General features: G+C 43.1%; 3 protein-coding genes across 4 annotated transcripts; 2 read left to right on the forward strand and 1 right to left on the reverse strand.

The window, feature by feature from the left end:
* Window positions 1-3,691: 3,691 nt before the first annotated feature.
* Window positions 3,692-9,106, forward strand: LOC117644174 (protein phosphatase PP2A 55 kDa regulatory subunit). Of its 2 annotated transcripts, none has more exons than XM_034383452.1 (10): window positions 3,692-3,971; window positions 4,714-4,779; window positions 5,477-5,574; window positions 5,667-5,832; window positions 5,920-6,032; window positions 6,113-6,455; window positions 6,536-6,705; window positions 6,789-7,004; window positions 7,090-7,261; window positions 7,335-9,106. In XM_034383452.1, exons 1-9 carry the CDS (start codon window positions 3,692-3,694, stop codon window positions 7,240-7,242), a joined length of 1,605 nt encoding a protein of 534 aa, XP_034239343.1. In that variant the 3' UTR covers window positions 7,243-7,261; window positions 7,335-9,106. The 2 variants fall into 2 exon arrangements, with proteins under 2 accessions (XP_034239343.1, XP_034239353.1); XM_034383462.1 differs by lacking the exon at window positions 3,692-3,971 and adding an exon at window positions 4,350-4,538.
* A 1,046-nt stretch (window positions 9,107-10,152) lies between these two features.
* Window positions 10,153-15,886, reverse strand: LOC117644165 (alpha-(1,6)-fucosyltransferase). The gene is made up of 10 exons (XM_034383439.1): window positions 15,135-15,886; window positions 14,947-15,023; window positions 14,675-14,858; window positions 14,426-14,591; window positions 14,158-14,344; window positions 13,811-14,051; window positions 13,521-13,700; window positions 13,287-13,437; window positions 12,925-13,185; window positions 10,153-12,796 (listed from the first exon to the last, which is right to left on the reverse strand). Exons 1-10 carry the CDS (start codon window positions 15,374-15,376, stop codon window positions 12,704-12,706), a joined length of 1,782 nt encoding a protein of 593 aa, XP_034239330.1. The 5' UTR covers window positions 15,377-15,886; the 3' UTR covers window positions 10,153-12,703.
* A 150-nt stretch (window positions 15,887-16,036) lies between these two features.
* LOC117644155 (ATP-binding cassette sub-family B member 7, mitochondrial) lies at window positions 16,037-19,630 on the forward strand. The gene is made up of 12 exons (XM_034383427.1): window positions 16,037-16,265; window positions 16,548-16,811; window positions 16,898-17,093; window positions 17,187-17,353; window positions 17,436-17,537; window positions 17,655-17,831; window positions 17,909-18,083; window positions 18,165-18,322; window positions 18,397-18,560; window positions 18,650-18,779; window positions 18,868-19,143; window positions 19,225-19,630. The coding sequence occupies exons 1-12, from the start codon at window positions 16,059-16,061 to the stop codon at window positions 19,450-19,452; spliced, it is 2,244 nt and encodes a 747-aa protein (XP_034239318.1). The 5' UTR covers window positions 16,037-16,058; the 3' UTR covers window positions 19,453-19,630.
* Window positions 19,631-19,640: the final 10 nt, after the last annotated feature.

The following is a 19,640-nucleotide window of genomic DNA, read 5'->3' on the forward strand; positions in this document are numbered from 1 at the left end:
CCCCGGGCCCGCCGACTGCAGCGACGAACGGCACGGCACGGCCCGGCCCCGCCCGGCCCCGAAAAGCCGCCCCGCCAGCCCGTCTCCCTCGCACCTTACGGAATTTCCACGGGTGCGAGAGAGAAACCCGGGCCCGGGGAGACGACGCTCCGGAGCCCGGCGGCACCCGCCGCATCGCACGCGCGCCGCCGCTGGGCCTCCGGACATCTAGCTCCCGTTGAACGCCTCCCTGAACGGGTTGTTGAACGCGGGGGAACGGCACAGCGGGGGCGCGGCGCCGGTGCCGCAGGGGGGCGGAAGCTGGGCACACGACCACCGCGCCGGCGGATCCACCACCGGCCAGTTGCACCACGGGCACGGCACACTGATCTTCACGACACAAAGCACTGGTAGCACTAGACACTGCACTAGACACTGCACTGGCGACGGTTGTGTACCGGCCGCTGGAATCTTGAAGTTTTCGGCTCTGGGGCTGGTTGCTCGGATGGCGTGGGCGCTGGTGTGGCCAGGTAGCCTACGGGTGGCGCGCTGCTCGGTGCCGCGCCGGGGTAAACACTGACGCCAAAGCTGACGCCAAAACTAATTTGCACAGAACTCGGACACTGTTGCACCGATCGCCGCGAAACTTTGTAGCTCGACGCGCTAGATGCTCACGGACCGACCGATACCACACTCGACCCGGAAAACCGACTTTAAACCACCAAAATCGAAGGGCCAACACGGAGCGACGTGAAGGCCCGCTGCTTCCCGCCGCCATGCCCCCCACTCTCCAATCCATTGGTGAGGTCACACGTTCGGTTCGAGTCCCATTTAGCGACGCTGGAGCTCAAAACGCGTCCGGGACTTTGACCGCCTCCACGGGTCTTCTGGCCCACTGTGCAGGCCGACGACGAGGTCGACAGCGCCGTCGATACGTGGCCACGCCGGGCTACGCGGCACCATGGCGGCACGCGCGCGCCGTCCAACAGGTCGCGTGACTCCCCTTAAGAGGAGTCTCCCCTTGAGCTCTCCGCCGCCGCCATGCCGGTGATTGCCTTGCCAGTGCTCTCCGGAAGGATTTACGCCCCTCGTTCATCACTATTACGCTCACTGGGCCGCCTCGGCCGCCTCTGCAGCGCGGTCTCTCTCTGGGCCACGCAGGCCGCGCCGGGCCGCGCCTCCCCGTGGCCTCCTTCTCTCGTTACCTACCCTCCCCGACTCCCTGACGACGCCATTACCTCGCCGCGCTCGCTGCACAGGGTGGCGCAGAGCAGCAGACCGATTCCGAGAGCAATTTTCGTCCCTCTGTCTCTCTCGCACTCATGGGGCGTACCGTAGGAGTGCGAGAGAGACAGAGCAACACCAGGGGCTTGGGCTTGCCCTACGGGGAGTCACGGCCTCACCGCCCGGCCATGGCCCGGCCGACGGGGAGCGCCTGGCGGGTAGGCATCCCGCGGCCTCCTGCGCGCGGAGTGCTGCCCACGTCGCAGGCGGCGTGCCTGGCCTGGCCTAGGCCTGGCCCATGTTGCTCGGTGCCGGTGCCCCCGTGCCGCCCCGCTGTCTCGCACTGTCTCGCAGTCTCGTGCCACCGGCCTTGGCTCCCGCTCGCCCCCAGAAAAGAAAAAAAAATTCCCGCCATGTCCACGCGACGGGTTCCCCGTTGCTCGCGATAAGCGTTCAGCGGGTGGCTATCGCGCCGCGCTGTCCTTGTTTCTTTATTCGCTTTCATGTTCGTTCGATGTTTGTCCCGTTGCCTCGTGCCAATGGCGTCGCCAGGCGTTGCCGTCTGCGGTTGTGTGGGAGGCACTGGGAGGCAGAGGGAGGGAAACGTCAACAAGGCGGGCTGCTTCCTGCCCCCCCCCCCACCTGCTACCTGCTTTCTGGTTCCAACACTCACTGCGGGGCGGGGCGGCGGGGCAGTCGGGCCGGACAAACTCGAAGGTGTCGAGTGCTGTGTACCCGGGATGAGAAGTGCTGCCCTGGGACGAGTAAAGGAATTTATTATTAAAAGTAGACTCCCCCCCCCCTCGTTTCCGGCGCACTCTATCCTCCCTGGTTACACAGTGCAGGCTCGCCGGCAGGGAGTCCCTGGTCCCTGCCTCGCAGTGCCCTCGCCGTGCCTCGCAGTGCCTCGCAGTGCCTCGCCCAGCCGGCACACTGCGGGGCGCCAGCTAATATAGGTAGTGGGAGCGAGAGAGAGGGAAGTCCGGGCCGGAGGGGAGGGGGGCAGTGGTGCTCAGGAAAGGATTGAGGACAAAGGATCCGCCCGTCGGTCGCTTCCTCCGCCGTCTGACTGATTCCGCACATGCTGCCACCACTGTCTGTCTCCCTCCCCCTCACTCGTGGGGCTCCTCATTCCGCGGGTGCAAGGGAGAGAGGGGGGGGGCTGTCAGAATCAGGCGGTCGGAGTGTTTATGCGCCGCACGGTATTGACTTCTAATTGGCATGCACGGTTAGCTCGTGTCTTGCACTTTTGTAAGGCTCCATGGGGTACCAAAACGCAGTAGAACGTTTGCATCCCAACTGCAAGGCTTGCCATGCAACCGAAGGAAATGCAGGTCAATGCTTTCGTCGTGCCTTGCAGATCGGCACCCAATGCCTTGCAAAAGTGCAAGGACCGCTTTGCCGGTCCCGCAAGGAGTGGAGTGCGGTCTGCCCGGGTCTGCCTTGCAAACGTGCAAGGCAGCCCCTCACACTCGCACAAGAAAAATGCAAGGCAGTCCTTGCATTTCCATTGCAAGGCACGCTTCCCGATGCGTCTCTTCATCTTCCCCTCCTCATGGAGCATGCCCCAAAGGACAGATGCGCAACTGGGTGGGTGGAATCGAACCCCGGCCCTGTAGCTTCGTAGCGCGGACGCTTACCCCGAGACTACAGACCTTGTCAGGGTTCCGACGGCGCCGTACTGCACATGGCCCGAGCGCGCCGGAGGGAACGGCTGCTGCGTGCGATGGTGGGGGTAGCCTTGCAGTCAAGACGCAATGGTCTGCTTGCACTGTTGCAAGGCAAGCCCGAGGGCAAGCTGCAGGCCGAGGCATACGGAATCGCAAAGCAGCCATTGCATTACCGCAAGGGACGGCCTGCATCGTCGAAGTGCGGATGGACTTGCAATTCTGCAAGGCCTTCCATGCGACTGCGCAGGGCAAACCTTGCGTTTTGCCCCGTTCTGCCTTGCAGAATCGCAAGGCGGGAGGCAGTGCAATTAATGCATTGCGTTTCTGCAAGTTTTTACTTGCAATTATAGGAAACGCATACACCACGCTAGGTGTTCCTTGCGAAAATGTCATTTGCAGATCGAAATGCAAGCCTTGCCTTGCATTTTGCCTTGCACTTGGCCGAATCGCAAAAGGCGGGACCACAGTGTGCGTCCCATGCGGTGGCCATCCAGGCCGTCCAGTCCAGGCCGGCCCGGGGAAGTCGGGACCCGAGTGTCAGAGGAAAGGGGGGGGGGGGCTGGGAGTCCCCGCCAGTCCTTGCGATGCGAGCGCTCTAGAGGTGCTCTAAGATCTCTCTCGTTTTGTTGCAGGCGCCCTGGTGCTGATCGGCGTCTAAGCCCACCCGGCCCAGCCCAGCCCAGCTCGGCTCGGCGCGGTGTGGGTAGCTTGACGCGGCTTGACGGCGTCCGCGCCCCGTGCCGGCGACCCAGGCGACCGCAGACCGCAGCCAGGCGTGCCGGGCGTGCGCAAGCACGCCGACCTAGTCCACCACGGCGATGAGGCACGCGGGGGTCGGCGTCGGGGTGGGCCTGTGGGGGCCCAGTCCGCGGGGAGACCGGCCCCAGAAGGACAAGGGGGCGGGCAAGGGCTCGGCCAAGGCGGCCGCCCTGCACGCCGTGCAGTCCGTGCAGTCCGTGAGGGGCAGCTCGCCGCCGCCGTCGCCGCAGTCGCCGCCCAGGCAGATCCTGGCCAAGTCCACGGAGATGATCCGCCAGTCGTCCCTCACCAGGCTGGGCTGCATCATCAACACGGCCGTCAACGGCGGCAAACGCTCAGGTAAATCAATGAAAATTTTTTAAAAATGTTTTTAAATCTTATGTATTTTATTTTCAACCACTCGCCACCAAACAGAGGTCTTTGGAGGTCTTGAGGGACTTTGTGTGATTTTGAACTATTTATTGCAACTTTTCCTCTCAACCAATCTTGGTTTATTTAGTGATTTAGGCGCGCTTTCAGGTGGCCCCTTACGTTCCACTCTCACATTTCTCCTTCAAGGCCTGAAATAATGGGATACCGACAAGCCCAGATCCCTCACAAGCATCGCAATGGCTTCATTTCAAATCGCGCGCCAAAACTTTGGCGCCTTAGCGAAGCAGACGGAAACCTCAACGCGGTGCGACAGTCACTTGTTCAGAAAAAATAGCATCGCGCATGACGTCACATGTTTTTCACTCGTGAGTGCCGCCATAAAGGAAGGACGGTCTAAAGAAATCTAATTCTGAAATGTGACAAATCTTTTTCCATCCGCCTCCCTTATTGATTATTTAACGTTTGAAGGTGCTTTTCTTGTAAAGTGAGGTTTGAATTACACATTCAAATAACCCCCGGGTTCTGATATGGCTGGTAAGTGAGAGATTTGGAAGCCTATCTTCGTCCTGACCCATTTAGGCCTCTGTTTGGCTAGTCGGATCCGATCCGGTGGCTGCGCTGGTGGGCTGGTGCGATCGCGCAGTGGTTGAGGAGTAACCGGCCTAGTTTTCTTCCAACCGAGATTCTGAAATGGTGGTGTCTCTTCCAGGGAATGGAGACACGCAGTGGTACTTTTCCCAGGTTAAAGGGACTCTGGACGACGACGTTACGGAAGGTGAGTAAAGTCCAAGCCTAGTTGACTTGGTCCGGCCGCTCTAGTTCTCCAGTCGCCAAATTAAAGGATTCGACAGTTGCGCCCACTTTCCCGAATCTCCCCTACAGAGTTTGCTACTCTGATAATGTCGCCCGTTCTTAACCTTCTGCACAAATCCAAATCGGCTGGGGTATTTGTCACTTTGTTGCGGTCTTTTCGCCCCCGCTGTCCGAACACTTGCAAAGTTAAGAAAAGGCGCAAAACTCGGGACCGGGTATGTAAACCGTTGGGGGTATGAGTGCCCTTAATTTACGGAATTTGCTGATGTATTTTGCTGGAAAGAACGTTATTGCATTACTCTTTCGGGCTTTCTTGACCGGGGAAATATATCTTTTGTTGTCATAGTCCTTGCCTATGTTGACGGCCCATAACCTCAAACGATTCGAAGGTCTACCTTAAACTAAAGTGTCGATTTTAATGTACGAAGTTGGATTTAACTCAAATAAATAAATAGAACTGCGTTAGCTTAGGGTGTGTTGATGATATTTAGTGATCTAACTTGGTTGTGCTTTGAATCTGTCTGATTGTTTGAATGATAATTCATTCATTCTGACAGCTTCTGGTAGCACTTGTGTCAAAATCCTGATAACAGATCGCAGCATTAGCTTTTGTTAATTTTGGTTTTAGTCAGTTCTTGACGTTTTATTTTTTTTTCCAGCTGATATAATATCATGTGTTGAATTCAACCATGATGGAGATCTTCTAGCAACTGGCGACAAAGGAGGACGTGTTGTCATATTTCAAAGAGACCCTGTTGTGAGTATATAACAGTATCTTTGTTTAATTGATCCTTTTCAAAATTTTGACTGTCCAACTTTAATCGTCAATACTTTCCAACTTATTTTCAGAGTAAAAGTGTAATTCCAAGGAGAGGAGAATACAATGTCTACAGCACTTTCCAGAGCCATGAACCTGAGTTCGATTACCTCAAAAGTTTAGAAATAGAAGAAAAAATCAATAAAATCCGGTGGCTCAAGAGAAAGAACCAAGCTCATTTCTTGCTGTCCACTAATGGTGAGTGGATTCAGAGTGCTTTTTGTAACTGATGATTCTGTGATTTTACCTCAAATTCATTCTGTTTGTCTTTGCATCTGGCATCAGATAAAACCATTAAACTGTGGAAGGTGTCTGAAAGGGACAAGAAAGTTGAGGGTTACAACACCAAAGAAGAGACTGGGCAGGCTCGTGACCCATCATGTATAACACAATTGAGAGTAAGTCTCACTGTAAACTTCTTAAACTTAACTAAATATTTTTAAAAGCTCATGCATTTAACAACTTTTTCCTTCTCTAGGTCCCTGTCATAAAGCCCATGGAGCTCATGGTTGAAGCATCACCACGAAGAATTTTTGCCAATGCGCACACATACCACATAAACTCAATTAGCGTTAACTCTGACCAGGAGACATACTTGTCTGCAGATGATCTTCGAATCAATCTCTGGCATCTAGAGATAACAGATCAGAGCTTCAATATTGTAGATATTAAGCCCACCAACATGGAAGAACTGACAGAAGTTATCACTGCTGCAGAGTTTCACCCTGTGGAGTGCAACCTCTTTGTATATAGCAGTAGCAAAGGAACCATCCGGCTGTGCGACATGCGAGCAGCTGCTCTTTGTGATAGGCATTCGAAGTGTAAGACATTGTCGATTAGTCAATGAGTTGTTGTTTTAGTAAAGGTTTCTTGAGTAAACCTTCAATGTGTTCCTTTGCAGTGTTTGAAGAGCCTGAAGATCCAACCAATCGAAGTTTCTTCTCAGAAATTATTTCAAGTATATCGGATGTGAAACTCTCAAATTCTGGACGGTATATGATCTCAAGGGACTACCTGTCTGTGAAAGTGTGGGACTTGCACATGGAAACGAAACCTATTGAGTCCTATCCGGTATGTCTTCTTATCGTGTTCTATTGGATGCTATTATCCACTATTATCTGCCAAATGAAATAAATTGTATGAATTTTTTCTAGGTCCATGAGTATCTAAGGTCTAAATTATGCTCATTATATGAGAATGATTGCATTTTTGATAAATTTGAGTGCTGCTGGAATGGTAATGACTCTGCCATTATGACTGGGTCTTACAATAATTTCTTCCGTATGTTTGACCGAACAACTAAAAAGGATGCTACTTTGGAAGCCTCGCGGGACGTGGCTAAACCCAAGACTTTACTCAAGCCTAGAAAGGTACTATTGAGTGAATCAATTTTGTAATGTTCGTTCCATTGTCTATTGTCTGTTCTTATGAAATTTTCAAATTTCCGTTCTGCAGGTTTGTACTGGAGGGAAAAGGAAGAAGGATGATATCAGTGTAGACTGCCTGGACTTCAACAAGAAAATCCTTCACACAGCTTGGCATCCTCTAGAGAATATTATTGCTGTTGCAGCCACCAACAACTTGTTCCTCTTTCAGGACAAATTCTAGCTTTTCTCTTCCAAATTAGGTAATCTTCAATTAAATTTTACCTTGTTAATCCCTGTTCTTGCAACAGTATTTGAGGTTGTTATTTTTCACAGATTTGGGAAAGAGACGCTGGGTGCAATAGTTCAACATGGCCTCTACTGACTGACCCTCAGGAGTTCTCCTCTTACCAATAAGGGCCACTCTATGCTGATTCATTCATGCCCAGGCTCAAGTTGCAGTTATGTCTTCCGTTAGGTTTTTGTGGGAAGATGGAGGTGGTCTCAGTGGCATTGTAAAGAGACAGCCTGCATTGAATTCATGAATTTGAAGCAGTCATTGCAGTAGTATCACAGGAGTTGCTTATTTTCTCATGGTAGTTATATTATTAATGATAATAATAATGAGGAGGGCAACTGATCATGAAAAGGTTTAGGCAGTCATTAGAATATATTTCAATACAAATTTGGCAATCATCAGTACTGTGCTGCTCCAATTTAGACTTCTTGCTTCTCCTGAATTTGGCTGCAGTTCTTTGGCATTATATATGTTAACTTATTGCAGCGAATTGAGAACTTCATTTTGAAGCGAATTAATAGTTGCCATGAAACAGTTCAAGTTATTATTTTCAAGCTGAGCTTGTACGCCTTCCATTATTTTATCTCCTTCGTTTATTTATTTATTTATGGCTTATTTTGACTTGTGTATGAAAATGATCAAGCGATGGGGTCAGTAGTATCTGCTGACAGAACGACTGAGGTACCTGTTGAAATATTAGGGTAGTGAGGATGCATTCCATGAACCATCCCCTGGGCCAATATTCCTGTTGAAGTGTCTATGTGTGTTCACATGCAGTATTGACTTCAATTGACAGTAGCATGCCTATCTTTTCGGGATATGTGAGATGAGTTTACTGCTTAACCAATCACAGGACTTTATATTTTGGCCCGCATTTTTTAACGAAAGAAATATTTACGCCACCTTTTTTTTTCAATGGGTAGTTGTGAGAAACTTGTGATACACTTGAATTGTGGAGGATGTGTGTTGGGCAGCTTTTTTAAGTATGGTCACTGTATTGTCATTCTGTTTTGATTTTATGAACTGTACTTAATGTTGTGATACCACTTTGAGGGAGTGTAAATGAATTTTGGTGGAACCCTCCCTCCCCTCCTTCATGCTGCACTTGACTTAATTGATTCAATTGTCCAAATACAAGTGTAAGCTGGCCAATGTCTTTTAAAAAATTAATACCCGGTGGTTTTTATGGAGTACTTTGATACATTTGTACTTGTAATTTATAACTCATCCTTGAAAGAAGATTTATGAGAACAAAGCCATTGTCAGACTGTTGGAAAGCTTTTGTACTACCAGTATTAAGTCATGCCCAGTGATGGACACTTAGTAAACATGTTTATGTTTTAAGGGTCCATTTTACCCCCAAAAGGATTTTATGTAATTTTATGTTCAAGTTTTGTCCTCCAAATTAAAAAAAATTTTAAATTGTAAAGTGGTTGTTACTGTCAACTGCTCCCTATGTATTTCTTTCTTTCTTTTTTTTTTTTTGTCATTTGTGGTGAAATCCATCAGTTCTGTTGCTTAGTTTCTAATTTTAAGTTTCCAAATTCGTTATGCTTCACTGGCTTTTTCTCGTATTACTTTTTTCCTCTTCAGTTATATTGAATCTTGATATGCTCAGTTATGATTTGTGATCGAAATATTATATGTTTGTAGGTAGGTATCTGATTGAGAAAATTTGGAATACATGTAGGGTACGAGATGACCTGTCATTTTGTTGTTTTCCATACTTGTGGGCAAATGAAAGCTGTCAGGATAGTTCAAGTGTGAGAATTCATTTTGATACATGATTAATAAATATTTTTGTACTGAATTGTTGGCTTTTCTATTGTTCATATTGCTTATTTTTCTTTTTCTAACTTGATGTGCTGGCCTATCAAAATGGTGCCATGTCCTTATCTTTTGTTTCTTACATTTTCCAAGCTTGTAGTGGGAGCTAGTAATGGCCTACAGGCTACAGGGTGACCTCTTCCATTTGAAAATGACTATCAAATCTCCATACTAAAAATTTCACTGTTCAACGTATTTGATTTGAAGTTTCACTTCTATGGTCAGGTCACCCTAGTCAAATAGACTGAAGTGCTGGAGGAAGTGATCCGTTTCATAGCTACTTGAGAATTTTGTTGTTAATTTATCCCTTCAGCTGAACAGATTGTGATATTTGATAAAATGTGAAAGGAAAAGTGAACTCTCGAAGAACTTTGTTGATCTGGCAGAAATCTGACTCCAGAGGAAGTTAAGTATTAAGTGCAAAGCCAAAATCTAGTGAACGGAATTTCTTTTTTCTATTCTGCATTTTTAAGGAGGGGATGCAGGAGTGGGAGATGTCTTTTTTAAGAGGTTTCCTGTGCTATTTCATCATTACAATAATGTGAAAGTGACATTTTTTCTGGTCTTTGACCACGCATTTCTGTCGAAGTCTCTTAAGTATTCTCCTCAGCAGTGCTGCATCAACTACTTGTCCATCCTGGAAAGCTTGCTACATAATATTAGTACGTGTATGAGTGGAAGTTATGACATGAGCTCGTGTCATAAGAGTGCGCGTGAGTGAATGTGTTGGTTGAGTGGAAGAGCTGATTAACAGAACACATCTGTTACATTTCATTTGTACCTTTTGAGCTTCAGATTTGTCATTCAGCTCGGATATAAATTGAAAGCTAAACAAAGTCTCTAATTTGTAATATTTTTTTAAAAAGAGCATCATGAGTATCATGTTCATGTAACATTAGGAAAGCAATACCCCATTGTTAAATGTTTTCCTTTTGTGTAAATCATTAAATTAAATAAAACAAAAACTCTATGAAATAAACATTGAGTTGCAAATTTAGGAGTACCATTGCATTTAATAACCAGTCACACTTTACCTCATACAGCTCATGGAAATGCATTCTTTATTATCATATGACTACAAATAAACACAGTGCCTAAAATATCACAGTAAGTAGATGTCTTAACGATCAACTTTTGATCAACAATATCAGCAGTGCAACAAATACTAATCAAATCAAAACAATGTAAACAGGCAACAGACAAACTGAGAATTGCCACATGAGAAAATGCACACACAAAATTTACTGTAAGCACCAAAGGTACACAGTTCAGTTTAGGAAGGCTATAAAATTTCAGATCACAAATTTTACAATTGCATGATGGGATAATTTAAATGCTGAAATGCTTCTGAGGTGGTCCCAAAGCATAAATGCAGTAACAGGAATACAGTTATTCTTGTCATTCACCACAACCCAACCAACAGAAAAGATAAGATATAAGAGTAACTAACACAGTGGAAAAATACAAGTAAGAAGAAAGTGAGAATAATGTATTTTAAGAGAAAACAAATCAAAAGTAAGGCAAAATCAACTTTACCTATAAAAATTCATTAGATGATGGCTAACAGATGATAAACCTACATCACCTAGCACCAAAGAGGCCATTCTTGCCCTCTACCTGTTTTAACTAAATCCAGCTTTGGAATGGGGTGCACGGACCAGGTAAATTCAGTTCACCCATGCACAGCTCTTGCCGCAGGTCAGAGGGGACAGGGAAATAGGTGCAAGCGGGTTTGGAGAAAACTCTTCATAATACTAAGAAATTGTTGGTTGAACTACATCTTACGAAACAATAAATCTGCATAAAATAAAAACCAGATCTAAATTGATCGCTCTAAGATGACGAGTCATCTCACCATACACCAAATGCTGACAAAACTTTGTTCAAAAAAGAAAACAAAAATAAAACATACAAAAATAAACAAAACATAACATTTAAAACACAACATGTTTACTATAAAAAATAATAGCAAGTCAAGTTGATAACAGTGCTCAAGATGAAAACTTTGCGGTCAAAAGTGATGAGTCAAGACAGAATCAACCAGTTTGATCTAAAGACAAAAAAGGAAAGTGTACCAACCAAGGAAAGCGACTTGTAAAATTTATAGATTTTTGGTCCCTTATGAACAACAACCAACACTACTAGAGTCTAACTCGTATAATAGAACCTTAATACCATATAGACCAGAATTGTGAATTATGAGGTGTTCATGAAAACAACCAATTCTTTGATAAAATTTTCACTTCTTTGTACTATGTCCTAGAATAAGCTTACATACTTTATCTCTCATTTCTGAAACCAATCTCAAAACTTTTGCTTAGAAAGATAAGGTAATGTAACAAGAGGAACAATATGAATAGGTAAACCAGCAAGATTAAATTTCTTGACATTGACACGTTATTTGATTATTTTTATAATGAAATGTTCGGCAACAGTCACCTGGACGATGTTCATCTCACTTTACCACACATCAACATCATCAACAAGTATCTATTCTCTGACAAATTTTAGAGTCATGCGTTTTAAAGGAGGGGTACACTAATGCAGGTTTTGGACAAATACTTACACACAAGAATGATATTCAATTTAAAAACAAAGTCTATTTTACACCTATAAAAATCATGATCTTTGATTCCATACAATTCAAATATACATAGGTCCATAAATACAAACTTATACACATGAACACTTACATGGGAATATGTACACACATGCAACATATTTATATGCTGGTACAGCATTTTACAATACTAATGGTTGTTCCAGGGCAACAGATTTTCACAGCTTTAAAATTTGAACAATAGGTAGGGGGAAACTTACATTTGAGAGTTGAATTAGCTAACCAAAAGCAACAACATGATAAAACAAAATGTTCATGATACGAAGAAAAAACATAAAGTGTGTAAGAGACCATACTAATTGGAAGACAGTCAATCATCCAAATACCTCCATGATGAGAATAATTAAGGCAATTTGAATGTGAGTATTTGACAGTAGGTGGCACTTGAGACAGGAGTAAATTCAAGCAAAATACTCAAAGAAAATACCTTGAAGGTTGAAGGGGAAGGGCGGTAAATATTCAAGAGTTCAGGTCCAATACAACTCAATTAAATGAAAGAATAAATTATTTAAAAAAAAAAAACAATGTGAAGGTTAGATTTAAAATGACATTCTGAAGAGAAAAAATTAAAATGAATCAGTTTTATAAGTGGCCCCACGTGCTGTGTATTACGATAGGTTAGTCTACAGATAAATATTGCCATCTGGTGGTAATATCCAGACTAGAACATTAACTGCAAGTCTCATCATTTAAATTAAGGTAGCAACTTCACAAAAGGTCATGCCACAGTGCGGATGAATAAGAACTATTACAAATCTTGAGGCTCTATGTTAAAAGATACAAGTTAAAAATTTGACACAGTAAATTTGTTCAAGAAACCTAAAGTAAAATTTTTAAAAACCTGGGTCTCTTGTTTGGATTAATTTAAGATGCCTTAAAACAATACATGAGTTTCCGGGCCAGCCGGGTGAAAAAGGCACACGTGGATCCCAAACCAAACCATTGAGAAAAACAAAATATTCATGACTCCACAGCAGATGGAGCATCTTGAACCACTTTCAGAGGAACTTCAGGGTATGTAGGAAATTTAACAGCCTCTACTCGATCTTCAACCTGAAATGTAATAATAGCAAAATGTTACATCTGGAGAATGTTGAAGTGGGTATATAAGTGACATAACAACATTAAGATGGAGTGGCAAGATATAATATTGGCCGCATTGCTGATCATGACTTGATTACCTTGAAAGAGGGGTAGAGACCTTGCATGCCTGTACGCCGATTCTTTCCTCTGGAATAGCCATCCCAATGGTTCCCTGCCACTGCTATGGAATCTCCAACCTTCAAATCAATTTCTTCTTTTCTCTTAGCGACATGAGATTGCGCTACTTTCCAGTTATGAGCATTTTGTCCCCCGTAGTAATATATGTCATCTAGAGATCTGAAGCTGGCAGAAGCATCAACATGAAGACTTTGCATGATTTCATATGCTACTCGACAAACCTGAGGAAAAAAGTAATGTTTTATGAAACAATGTAAACTACACAAAAGACAACAACAAAAATCGAGTTTTGAATATTAAATATTAAGCAGTATGGGTATACCTGAGATGAGAATGTACACACAAGGAAATCACATCGAGACAAGAAGTGAATGTCAATAATGATGCCATAAAGTGAGGTGTCAGAATATCTTGTTCCAATGGCAGCAGTTTTGGCAATGTCAGGGTCTCCCAGTATTTCGTAGTCTGGAAATCTTGACAGGACAACAAACATATTTAAATTATGATATAGATTGCAAAGAAGAATTGAACACAAAGCACACGGGAAAATAACTACCTGGTTCGTGCCTCTGATATTACTTTGGGATCATCTGAGGCTAGGAAAACACGTCTTTTATCAATTGTTTTACCATTGGCAATTTGTTGATCAAACCACTCTGCAACTGCAGGCATGTACTCATCGAGAGGATGAAAAGCTGCTTCTGTACCAACTTTGTCCGTTCGACGAATATGAACCCTGGAAGTGCAAAACTCCAGTGTAAGGACTCTGGCTAAGCTTACGGAATATAGATAACTGTCTTATTAACAAATGCACTAACAGTGCAGGTCCAAAGAATTAATACTCACCCAACAATTGGGCCTTTGAAGCCTAACTTGTCCGCAGTATTTTTCAAAAGATCGCTTATTGTAGCTTGAGGCCGAAGCAAATATTTAAGAAATTGGCCAACCCACCATGAAAGAGGATGCCCATGCAGTCTAGCTAAACGAGGAGCTAGGTCTGCAGGCACAGCAGGAGGCAGGTAGGGCGAACGAGGTGGTAACAAAGAATCAATAATAGGAAGCACTAGGACTTGAGTGTCGGGTTTTCCTGAGATAAGAGAAGAAAATTTAAGTTGCCTAACTTAAAATATCGAAACTTCAGCAAAGGAAGTTAAGTCATTAAATTTATTTTAAAAATTAGAAGAAAGAAATACCTGGCCAATTTGCAAGACTGTCACCTTCTGGGGAAAGACATGTTTCACTGACAGGCTTGAAAACTTCTTCCCAGCCTCCTTTGTGATACCTCCATCCTTTTGATTTGAGAATAAGTGTTCTTTGTGTACCATAAGCTACTAAGAAGCAGTAGACAGCGTGATGGAGCTGGCATCCAAATCCACAGCCCTAAAAGCCCAAAGTATAATGAGAGATTGAGATAACACATCATATCTGGAATGCGCTTCATTTGTATTAATCCTTTCATACCTTGTTCAAATTGCAAATAAGTTTCTTTGCCGTAGAACAGTCCTCTGGATTCTGAAGAAATTGAATCCGGCGTTGAACAAGATCACTCAAATCCTTTGATTCTTGTTCACGCCAAAGAGCATACCCATCTTCTTCTTTCACTTGAGAGAGTGATTTTAAAAGAGACCTGTTTAAAGGAAAAAGAGTTTTTTAATAATATTAGGAAGTAACAATGACTTCATAACAGCAAAACACTTCTAAAATTCCTACTGTTTATGTTCTCGAATTCCAGCTTGCAAGGCTAAAAGTCGGTTAATGGTGGCTGATGTAGGTTCCTCTTTAATTTGTTTCACAGCCATCTTTAGTTCTGCCTTTGTATAAAATCCTAATTCAGTTATTCCATTATACAACTTTCGTAGAATTTCCTCATAGCCTGAGCCTGGTTCATCTTGCCCTATGGTAAGATGCACATTATTACATTCAATAAAATATAGAGAAAATTGTCACATTTAAAACAAAAACAAAAATAGATTTAGGCTTACCACGAATGAGTGTTCCACCACTCTGCTCATTTTCATCCACTAAGGTTCCCACTTGATCACCTTCTAAGAGCGTCCCACTGGAAGACAAGGTTCCAAGATAAGATTGACGAAACAAAGCACATTTTTACATGGTTGAAGGTTTAAGTTTAAATGCAATACAAGAAACCAATTTAACTTTGCTATCTTACCTCTGAGCACCCAGGAAGAGGCTTCTCAATTTAGCATTCTGCTGTTTAAGAGCTTGTAAATCTTTGAACGCTTTATGCATTCGATCAACAAGCTCTGGGCTTGGTGACGGATTTGGTGAACGAACACCAGAAAGAAGAAGCACCACAAGCCACAAGATAAGAAAAACTAAGAGAATTCTCCACCAAGCCAAAAGACGACCAAATCCAGCCATGTTTTTCACAAGGCCGGTTTCACTTTGCATGAAAGCTCATTCATCCACTCAGCCCAGCTCCAGCTCCAGCTCCAGGATGCTGTCAAACAGATCCTGGCAGGATGATCCTAGTGGGTAGAACCTTGTGGCAACTGCAGCGATCTACTGTCGCGATGTTTTAACAGCTGTTTAAGCTGTGAAAATTGAACAAGCATCACCCGTCTGAAGCATGGCTGAAGTCTTCTGAAGTTTCTAAAGTGACCGAGAAAGGTTACACTACAATCTTTGACACATCTTTGAACATCATATCAGATGAGAGTTCAGATTCCTTCTCAAATCAACGTCTTCTTTCTGAGCACCATTGCGAGGAAAATAAATTGGAAGGACGGCGTATGCTTGAAGATATATCAATTGGAAGAAAATTCAGACAAGAATGAATTTAAGAATAATTTTCAGCTTTTCTCGACATCATTCATTTGGTGCTCACTGCTAATGTTGTCTACCCCTACCCCACCTCCGCTCCACTGCCGCTGTGGTGCATCAACTTCGCTAGGCTCTTATTGATAGGTGGCATCAAAATTCGTGTTTCCTATTAAGTTTTTGTAGTATTTCTCTAATTATACGACATTAAATGCGTTACATTGATTTAGCCGGCAATACAAAACTATTGTTCAGTGGTTGGTACCAATGTATTTGTCGTCAGCTGTAATCGAAAATTCAGTCGATTCTCTCGATGCAAACAAACATGGCGCTGCTCTGGCCTTGCAGACGAAATGTTTTTGGCCTTAAAAAGTTATGGAAAAACAGGTTTCTGAAATTATCAACAGACCATTATCCTCCGGAACCAAAAATTTCATTTGGAACGTACGGTCTAAACAAACATTCTAGCGTCACTTTTCGTTCACAATTTTTTGGAAGATTACCTACAGTTGCGGTTAGGGTAAGACCATTATTACTAATTTTTTAAATAAAAATTAAAACTTTAGCTGATTGTTATTTATTAAAACATTTGTCTTTTCTTATTTTGTTCAATCATGTTGGTAATATAACTTTGATTGACATACTTTCACATGTCATGGGAACTTCGATAATGTTTACTAAACAAATATGTCAGTGTCATTGGGAACAACGAAGAAGTGCCTCTTATTATCAATTTCCCATGTGCAAATAATTTTTTTTAGAAAAATAGAAAAGTGAATGTTTATTATCTTCTTTTATCTAGCAAGTTAGCAGCACAAGCAAGTCTAGCGTCTCACAAGCAACAGTTTATACAGCAAACGACGCATCAAAAAAGAAAAACACCGGGAAGGATATCACTTCTAGTCAGCTTAGTAATACTGGAATTCAAAGGAAAGATGGACGAGTATGGTTCCATGCTGGAGTGGGCCATATCCATGATGATGACAATGGACCACCGAGGAATGGAGAGGATAAAGTCAATAGTAAACAAATGATTAAAGCTATGCTGTCATATGTATGGCCCAAGGTATTTTTTCTTGCTTTAAATGAAATGATTGGACTTAAGTTAAGGCCAACAAATTTATACTTGTTTGGTATTTACTTACTTCCCAGGATGATCCAGACATAAGGAACAGAGTGAAAATTGCCATGGGTTTGCTAGTAGGTGCAAAAACGCTCAATGTTTCTGTGCCTTTTTTGTTTAAGTATGCTGTGGATACGTTAAACATGTCTGCTGAGGGAGGTATTTTAAATCTATCAAGTGCTCCGGACACGGTGCTCACTTATTCCATTGCTCTTCTTTTAGGATGTAAGTTTGTTTTTCTTCTGGAACATGCACTGTATCATTTTTCTAAATGACATATCTTCGTTAACTATTTTTTCCTCTTTACACATTGTTTAGATGGCATTGCTCGCGCTGGAGCTGCAGGATTCAATGAATTGCGTAATGCCGTGTTTGCTCGAGTAGCTCAACACTCAATAAGGAAAATTGCCCGCAATGTTTTCTTACATCTTCATAATCTAGACCTTTCATTTCATTTGTCTCGTAAAACAGGGGCACTTTCAAAGGTGGTGCAGTATGTTTCATTGAACTAATAACACTTTCCTTGAGCTTATTCTAATTAAGATTCTCTTTGACAAATATTGCCAGACTATTGATCGTGGAAGCAGAGGAATCAACTTTGCTCTGTCAGCCATGATTTTTAATATTGTTCCCACTGTATTTGAACTTGGTATGGTAGCAACTATCTTGGTAAATATTTTGAAATCATTATATAAGTCTGGGCGGGCCACCCCGTTTCTCTTTTGCCATTAATAGGAAAAAGGAGCCAGTAAGCTTAGTTTTAATCTCTAATCTTATTAATTGTAGGGTTTGAAATGTGGTCCAGAGTATGCTGCACTATCTGTTGGTTGTGTGGGTCTTTATACTGCTTATACCTTGGGTGTTACTCAGTGGCGCACTAAATTTCGAGTGATGATGAATAAAGCTGAAAATGAAGCTGGTAATCATGCCATAGATTCCCTCATCAATTATGAGACTGTCAAGGTATGAGAGGCTCCCACATCATCTTCTACCTCTGTTGGTTTTACTGTATTTAAATGATTGTGATCTTTCTCAAACAGTACTTTAACAATGAGGGATTTGAAGCTAACAAGTATGACAAATCCTTGAAAAAGTACGAAGATGCGTCTTTAAAAACAAGCACAAGCTTAGCTTTCCTCAACTTTGGCCAGAATGCTATTTTCAGTGGAGCTTTAAGCTTGATAATGGTGATGGCAGCTCACCAAATCACTGGAGGTATTACAAATACTTTTCATTGGGCTTGAATTTTGATAAACCTAAGCTTACATGACAATTCCAATCTTTCATTCAATTTAGGTACAATGACTGTTGGTGACCTTGTCATGGTTAATGGACTTCTATTTCAACTAGGAGTTCCTCTAGGCTTTCTTGGTTCTGTGTACAGAGAGGTCCGCCAAGCTCTAATTGATATGCAAACAATGTTTACCTTGATGACAGTAGATCCTCAAATTAAAGTAAGTATCAGCTTTTGTCATTCCCCAAGATTTTTTGGTCTCTTTTCCCATTTTACATATTTTTATTTTCTCAGAGTAAACCAAATAGTGTTCCATTCTTGGTGACACCATCAAATGCATTTATTGAGTTCCGCAATGTTAGTTTTCAATATCTGCCTGGAAAGCCTATTTTTCAAGATCTCTCTTTCACAATACCTGCTGGGAAGAAAGTTGCCATTGTTGGTGGCTCGGGCACAGGGTAAATAATTTAAAATAAATCCCGAAGAGAAATGTTGGTGTGCATTTGCTTTTTTACTGGTAACATATTATTTTATCATTATTTTTTAGGAAATCATCCATAGTACGACTACTGTATAGATTCTTTGAACCAAACCATGGGGAAATTCTAATTGGGGGGAAAAATATAAAAGACATAAGTCTTGATGATTTACGCAGGTCATTAGCTGTAGTGCCACAGGTAAGAATATTTCATTGCTCAAATAATGTGTTGGATCTTATTTCCACTACTGTTTTGTAAAATCTTGTTTTTCCTATAATTTTTCCAGGATTCTGTGCTCTTTCATGATACCATTGAATTCAATGTGAATTATGGATCATTAAGCAAATCGAAGGAGGATGTCATTCAAGCTGCCAAACTGGCAGACCTACACAATTCTATTCTTAGCTGGCCGCAAGGATATGAAACTCAAGTGGGAGAAAGAGGACTGAAGTTGTCGGGGGGAGAAAAACAACGTGTTGCCATTGCCAGAGCCATACTGAAAGATTCCCCTATCATGGTTCTTGATGAGGCCACATCTTCCCTTGATTCCATTACTGAACAGGTTTGTAAATTCACGAGGGTACTTGAGTAATTGTGTTCAGGCTGGAGCCACGGCAAATAACCGCTCGCAAATTTGTTTCAGAATATTGTTGACGCCCTCCGACGGGCCACCGCAGGTCGGACGTCAATAGCAATAGCTCACAGACTTTCGACCGTGATGGACTGTGATGAAATATTGGTCATCGACGGGGGACGGTTGGTAGAGCAGGGCCCTCATAGGGATCTTGTTAACAAACCAAATTCCATTTATGCACGCTTGTGGGCCACACAGCAAGGTTTGCATACTCCATCTTCCCAACCATCCAAATAATGAACTGTGATAGTGGAAGCCATTGTCCTATTTTTATGTTACTGTTGTATTTATGGTGGAAATAATGACTGAAACAGTGTTGGTGTTATTTCTGTCTCACCTTCCATTATGGAGACAGCGATTGCTTTTGTCGCATGTATTTTAACACTTGTGAATAATAAATGTAAATATGGTGTAACTTGTTCACT

The sequence above is a fragment of the Thrips palmi genome, unplaced genomic scaffold (assembly GCF_012932325.1).
Source record: "Thrips palmi isolate BJ-2018 unplaced genomic scaffold, TpBJ-2018v1 HiC_scaffold_1, whole genome shotgun sequence".
Taxonomy (NCBI): domain Eukaryota; kingdom Metazoa; phylum Arthropoda; class Insecta; order Thysanoptera; family Thripidae; genus Thrips; species Thrips palmi.

Excerpts from the sequence above, each read along its gene's own strand:
- LOC117644174 (XM_034383452.1), top strand. The coding sequence starts at position 3,692 with ATGAGGCACGCGGGGGTCGGCGTCGGGGTGGGCCTGTGGGGGCCCAGT. Across the intron at positions 6,033-6,112 it reads CATGTATAACACAATTGAGA|GTCCCTGTCATAAAGCCCAT; the intron begins GTAAGTCTCACT and ends TTCCTTCTCTAG. Across the intron at positions 6,706-6,788 it reads AACCTATTGAGTCCTATCCG|GTCCATGAGTATCTAAGGTC; the intron begins GTATGTCTTCTT and ends AATTTTTTCTAG.
- LOC117644165 (XM_034383439.1), bottom strand. The coding sequence starts at position 15,376 with ATGCAAAGTGAAACCGGCCTTGTGAAAAACATGGCTGGATTTGGTCGT. Across the intron at positions 14,345-14,425 it reads TTATTTGCAATTTGAACAAG|GGCTGTGGATTTGGATGCCA; the intron begins GTATGAAAGGAT and ends TTGGGCTTTTAG. Across the intron at positions 13,701-13,810 it reads TTCAAAGGCCCAATTGTTGG|GGTTCATATTCGTCGAACGG; the intron begins GTGAGTATTAAT and ends TTGCACTTCCAG.
- LOC117644155 (XM_034383427.1), top strand. The coding sequence starts at position 16,059 with ATGCAAACAAACATGGCGCTGCTCTGGCCTTGCAGACGAAATGTTTTT. Across the intron at positions 17,094-17,186 it reads CATTGCTCTTCTTTTAGGAT|ATGGCATTGCTCGCGCTGGA; the intron begins GTAAGTTTGTTT and ends CACATTGTTTAG. Across the intron at positions 18,084-18,164 it reads AGCTCACCAAATCACTGGAG|GTACAATGACTGTTGGTGAC; the intron begins GTATTACAAATA and ends CATTCAATTTAG.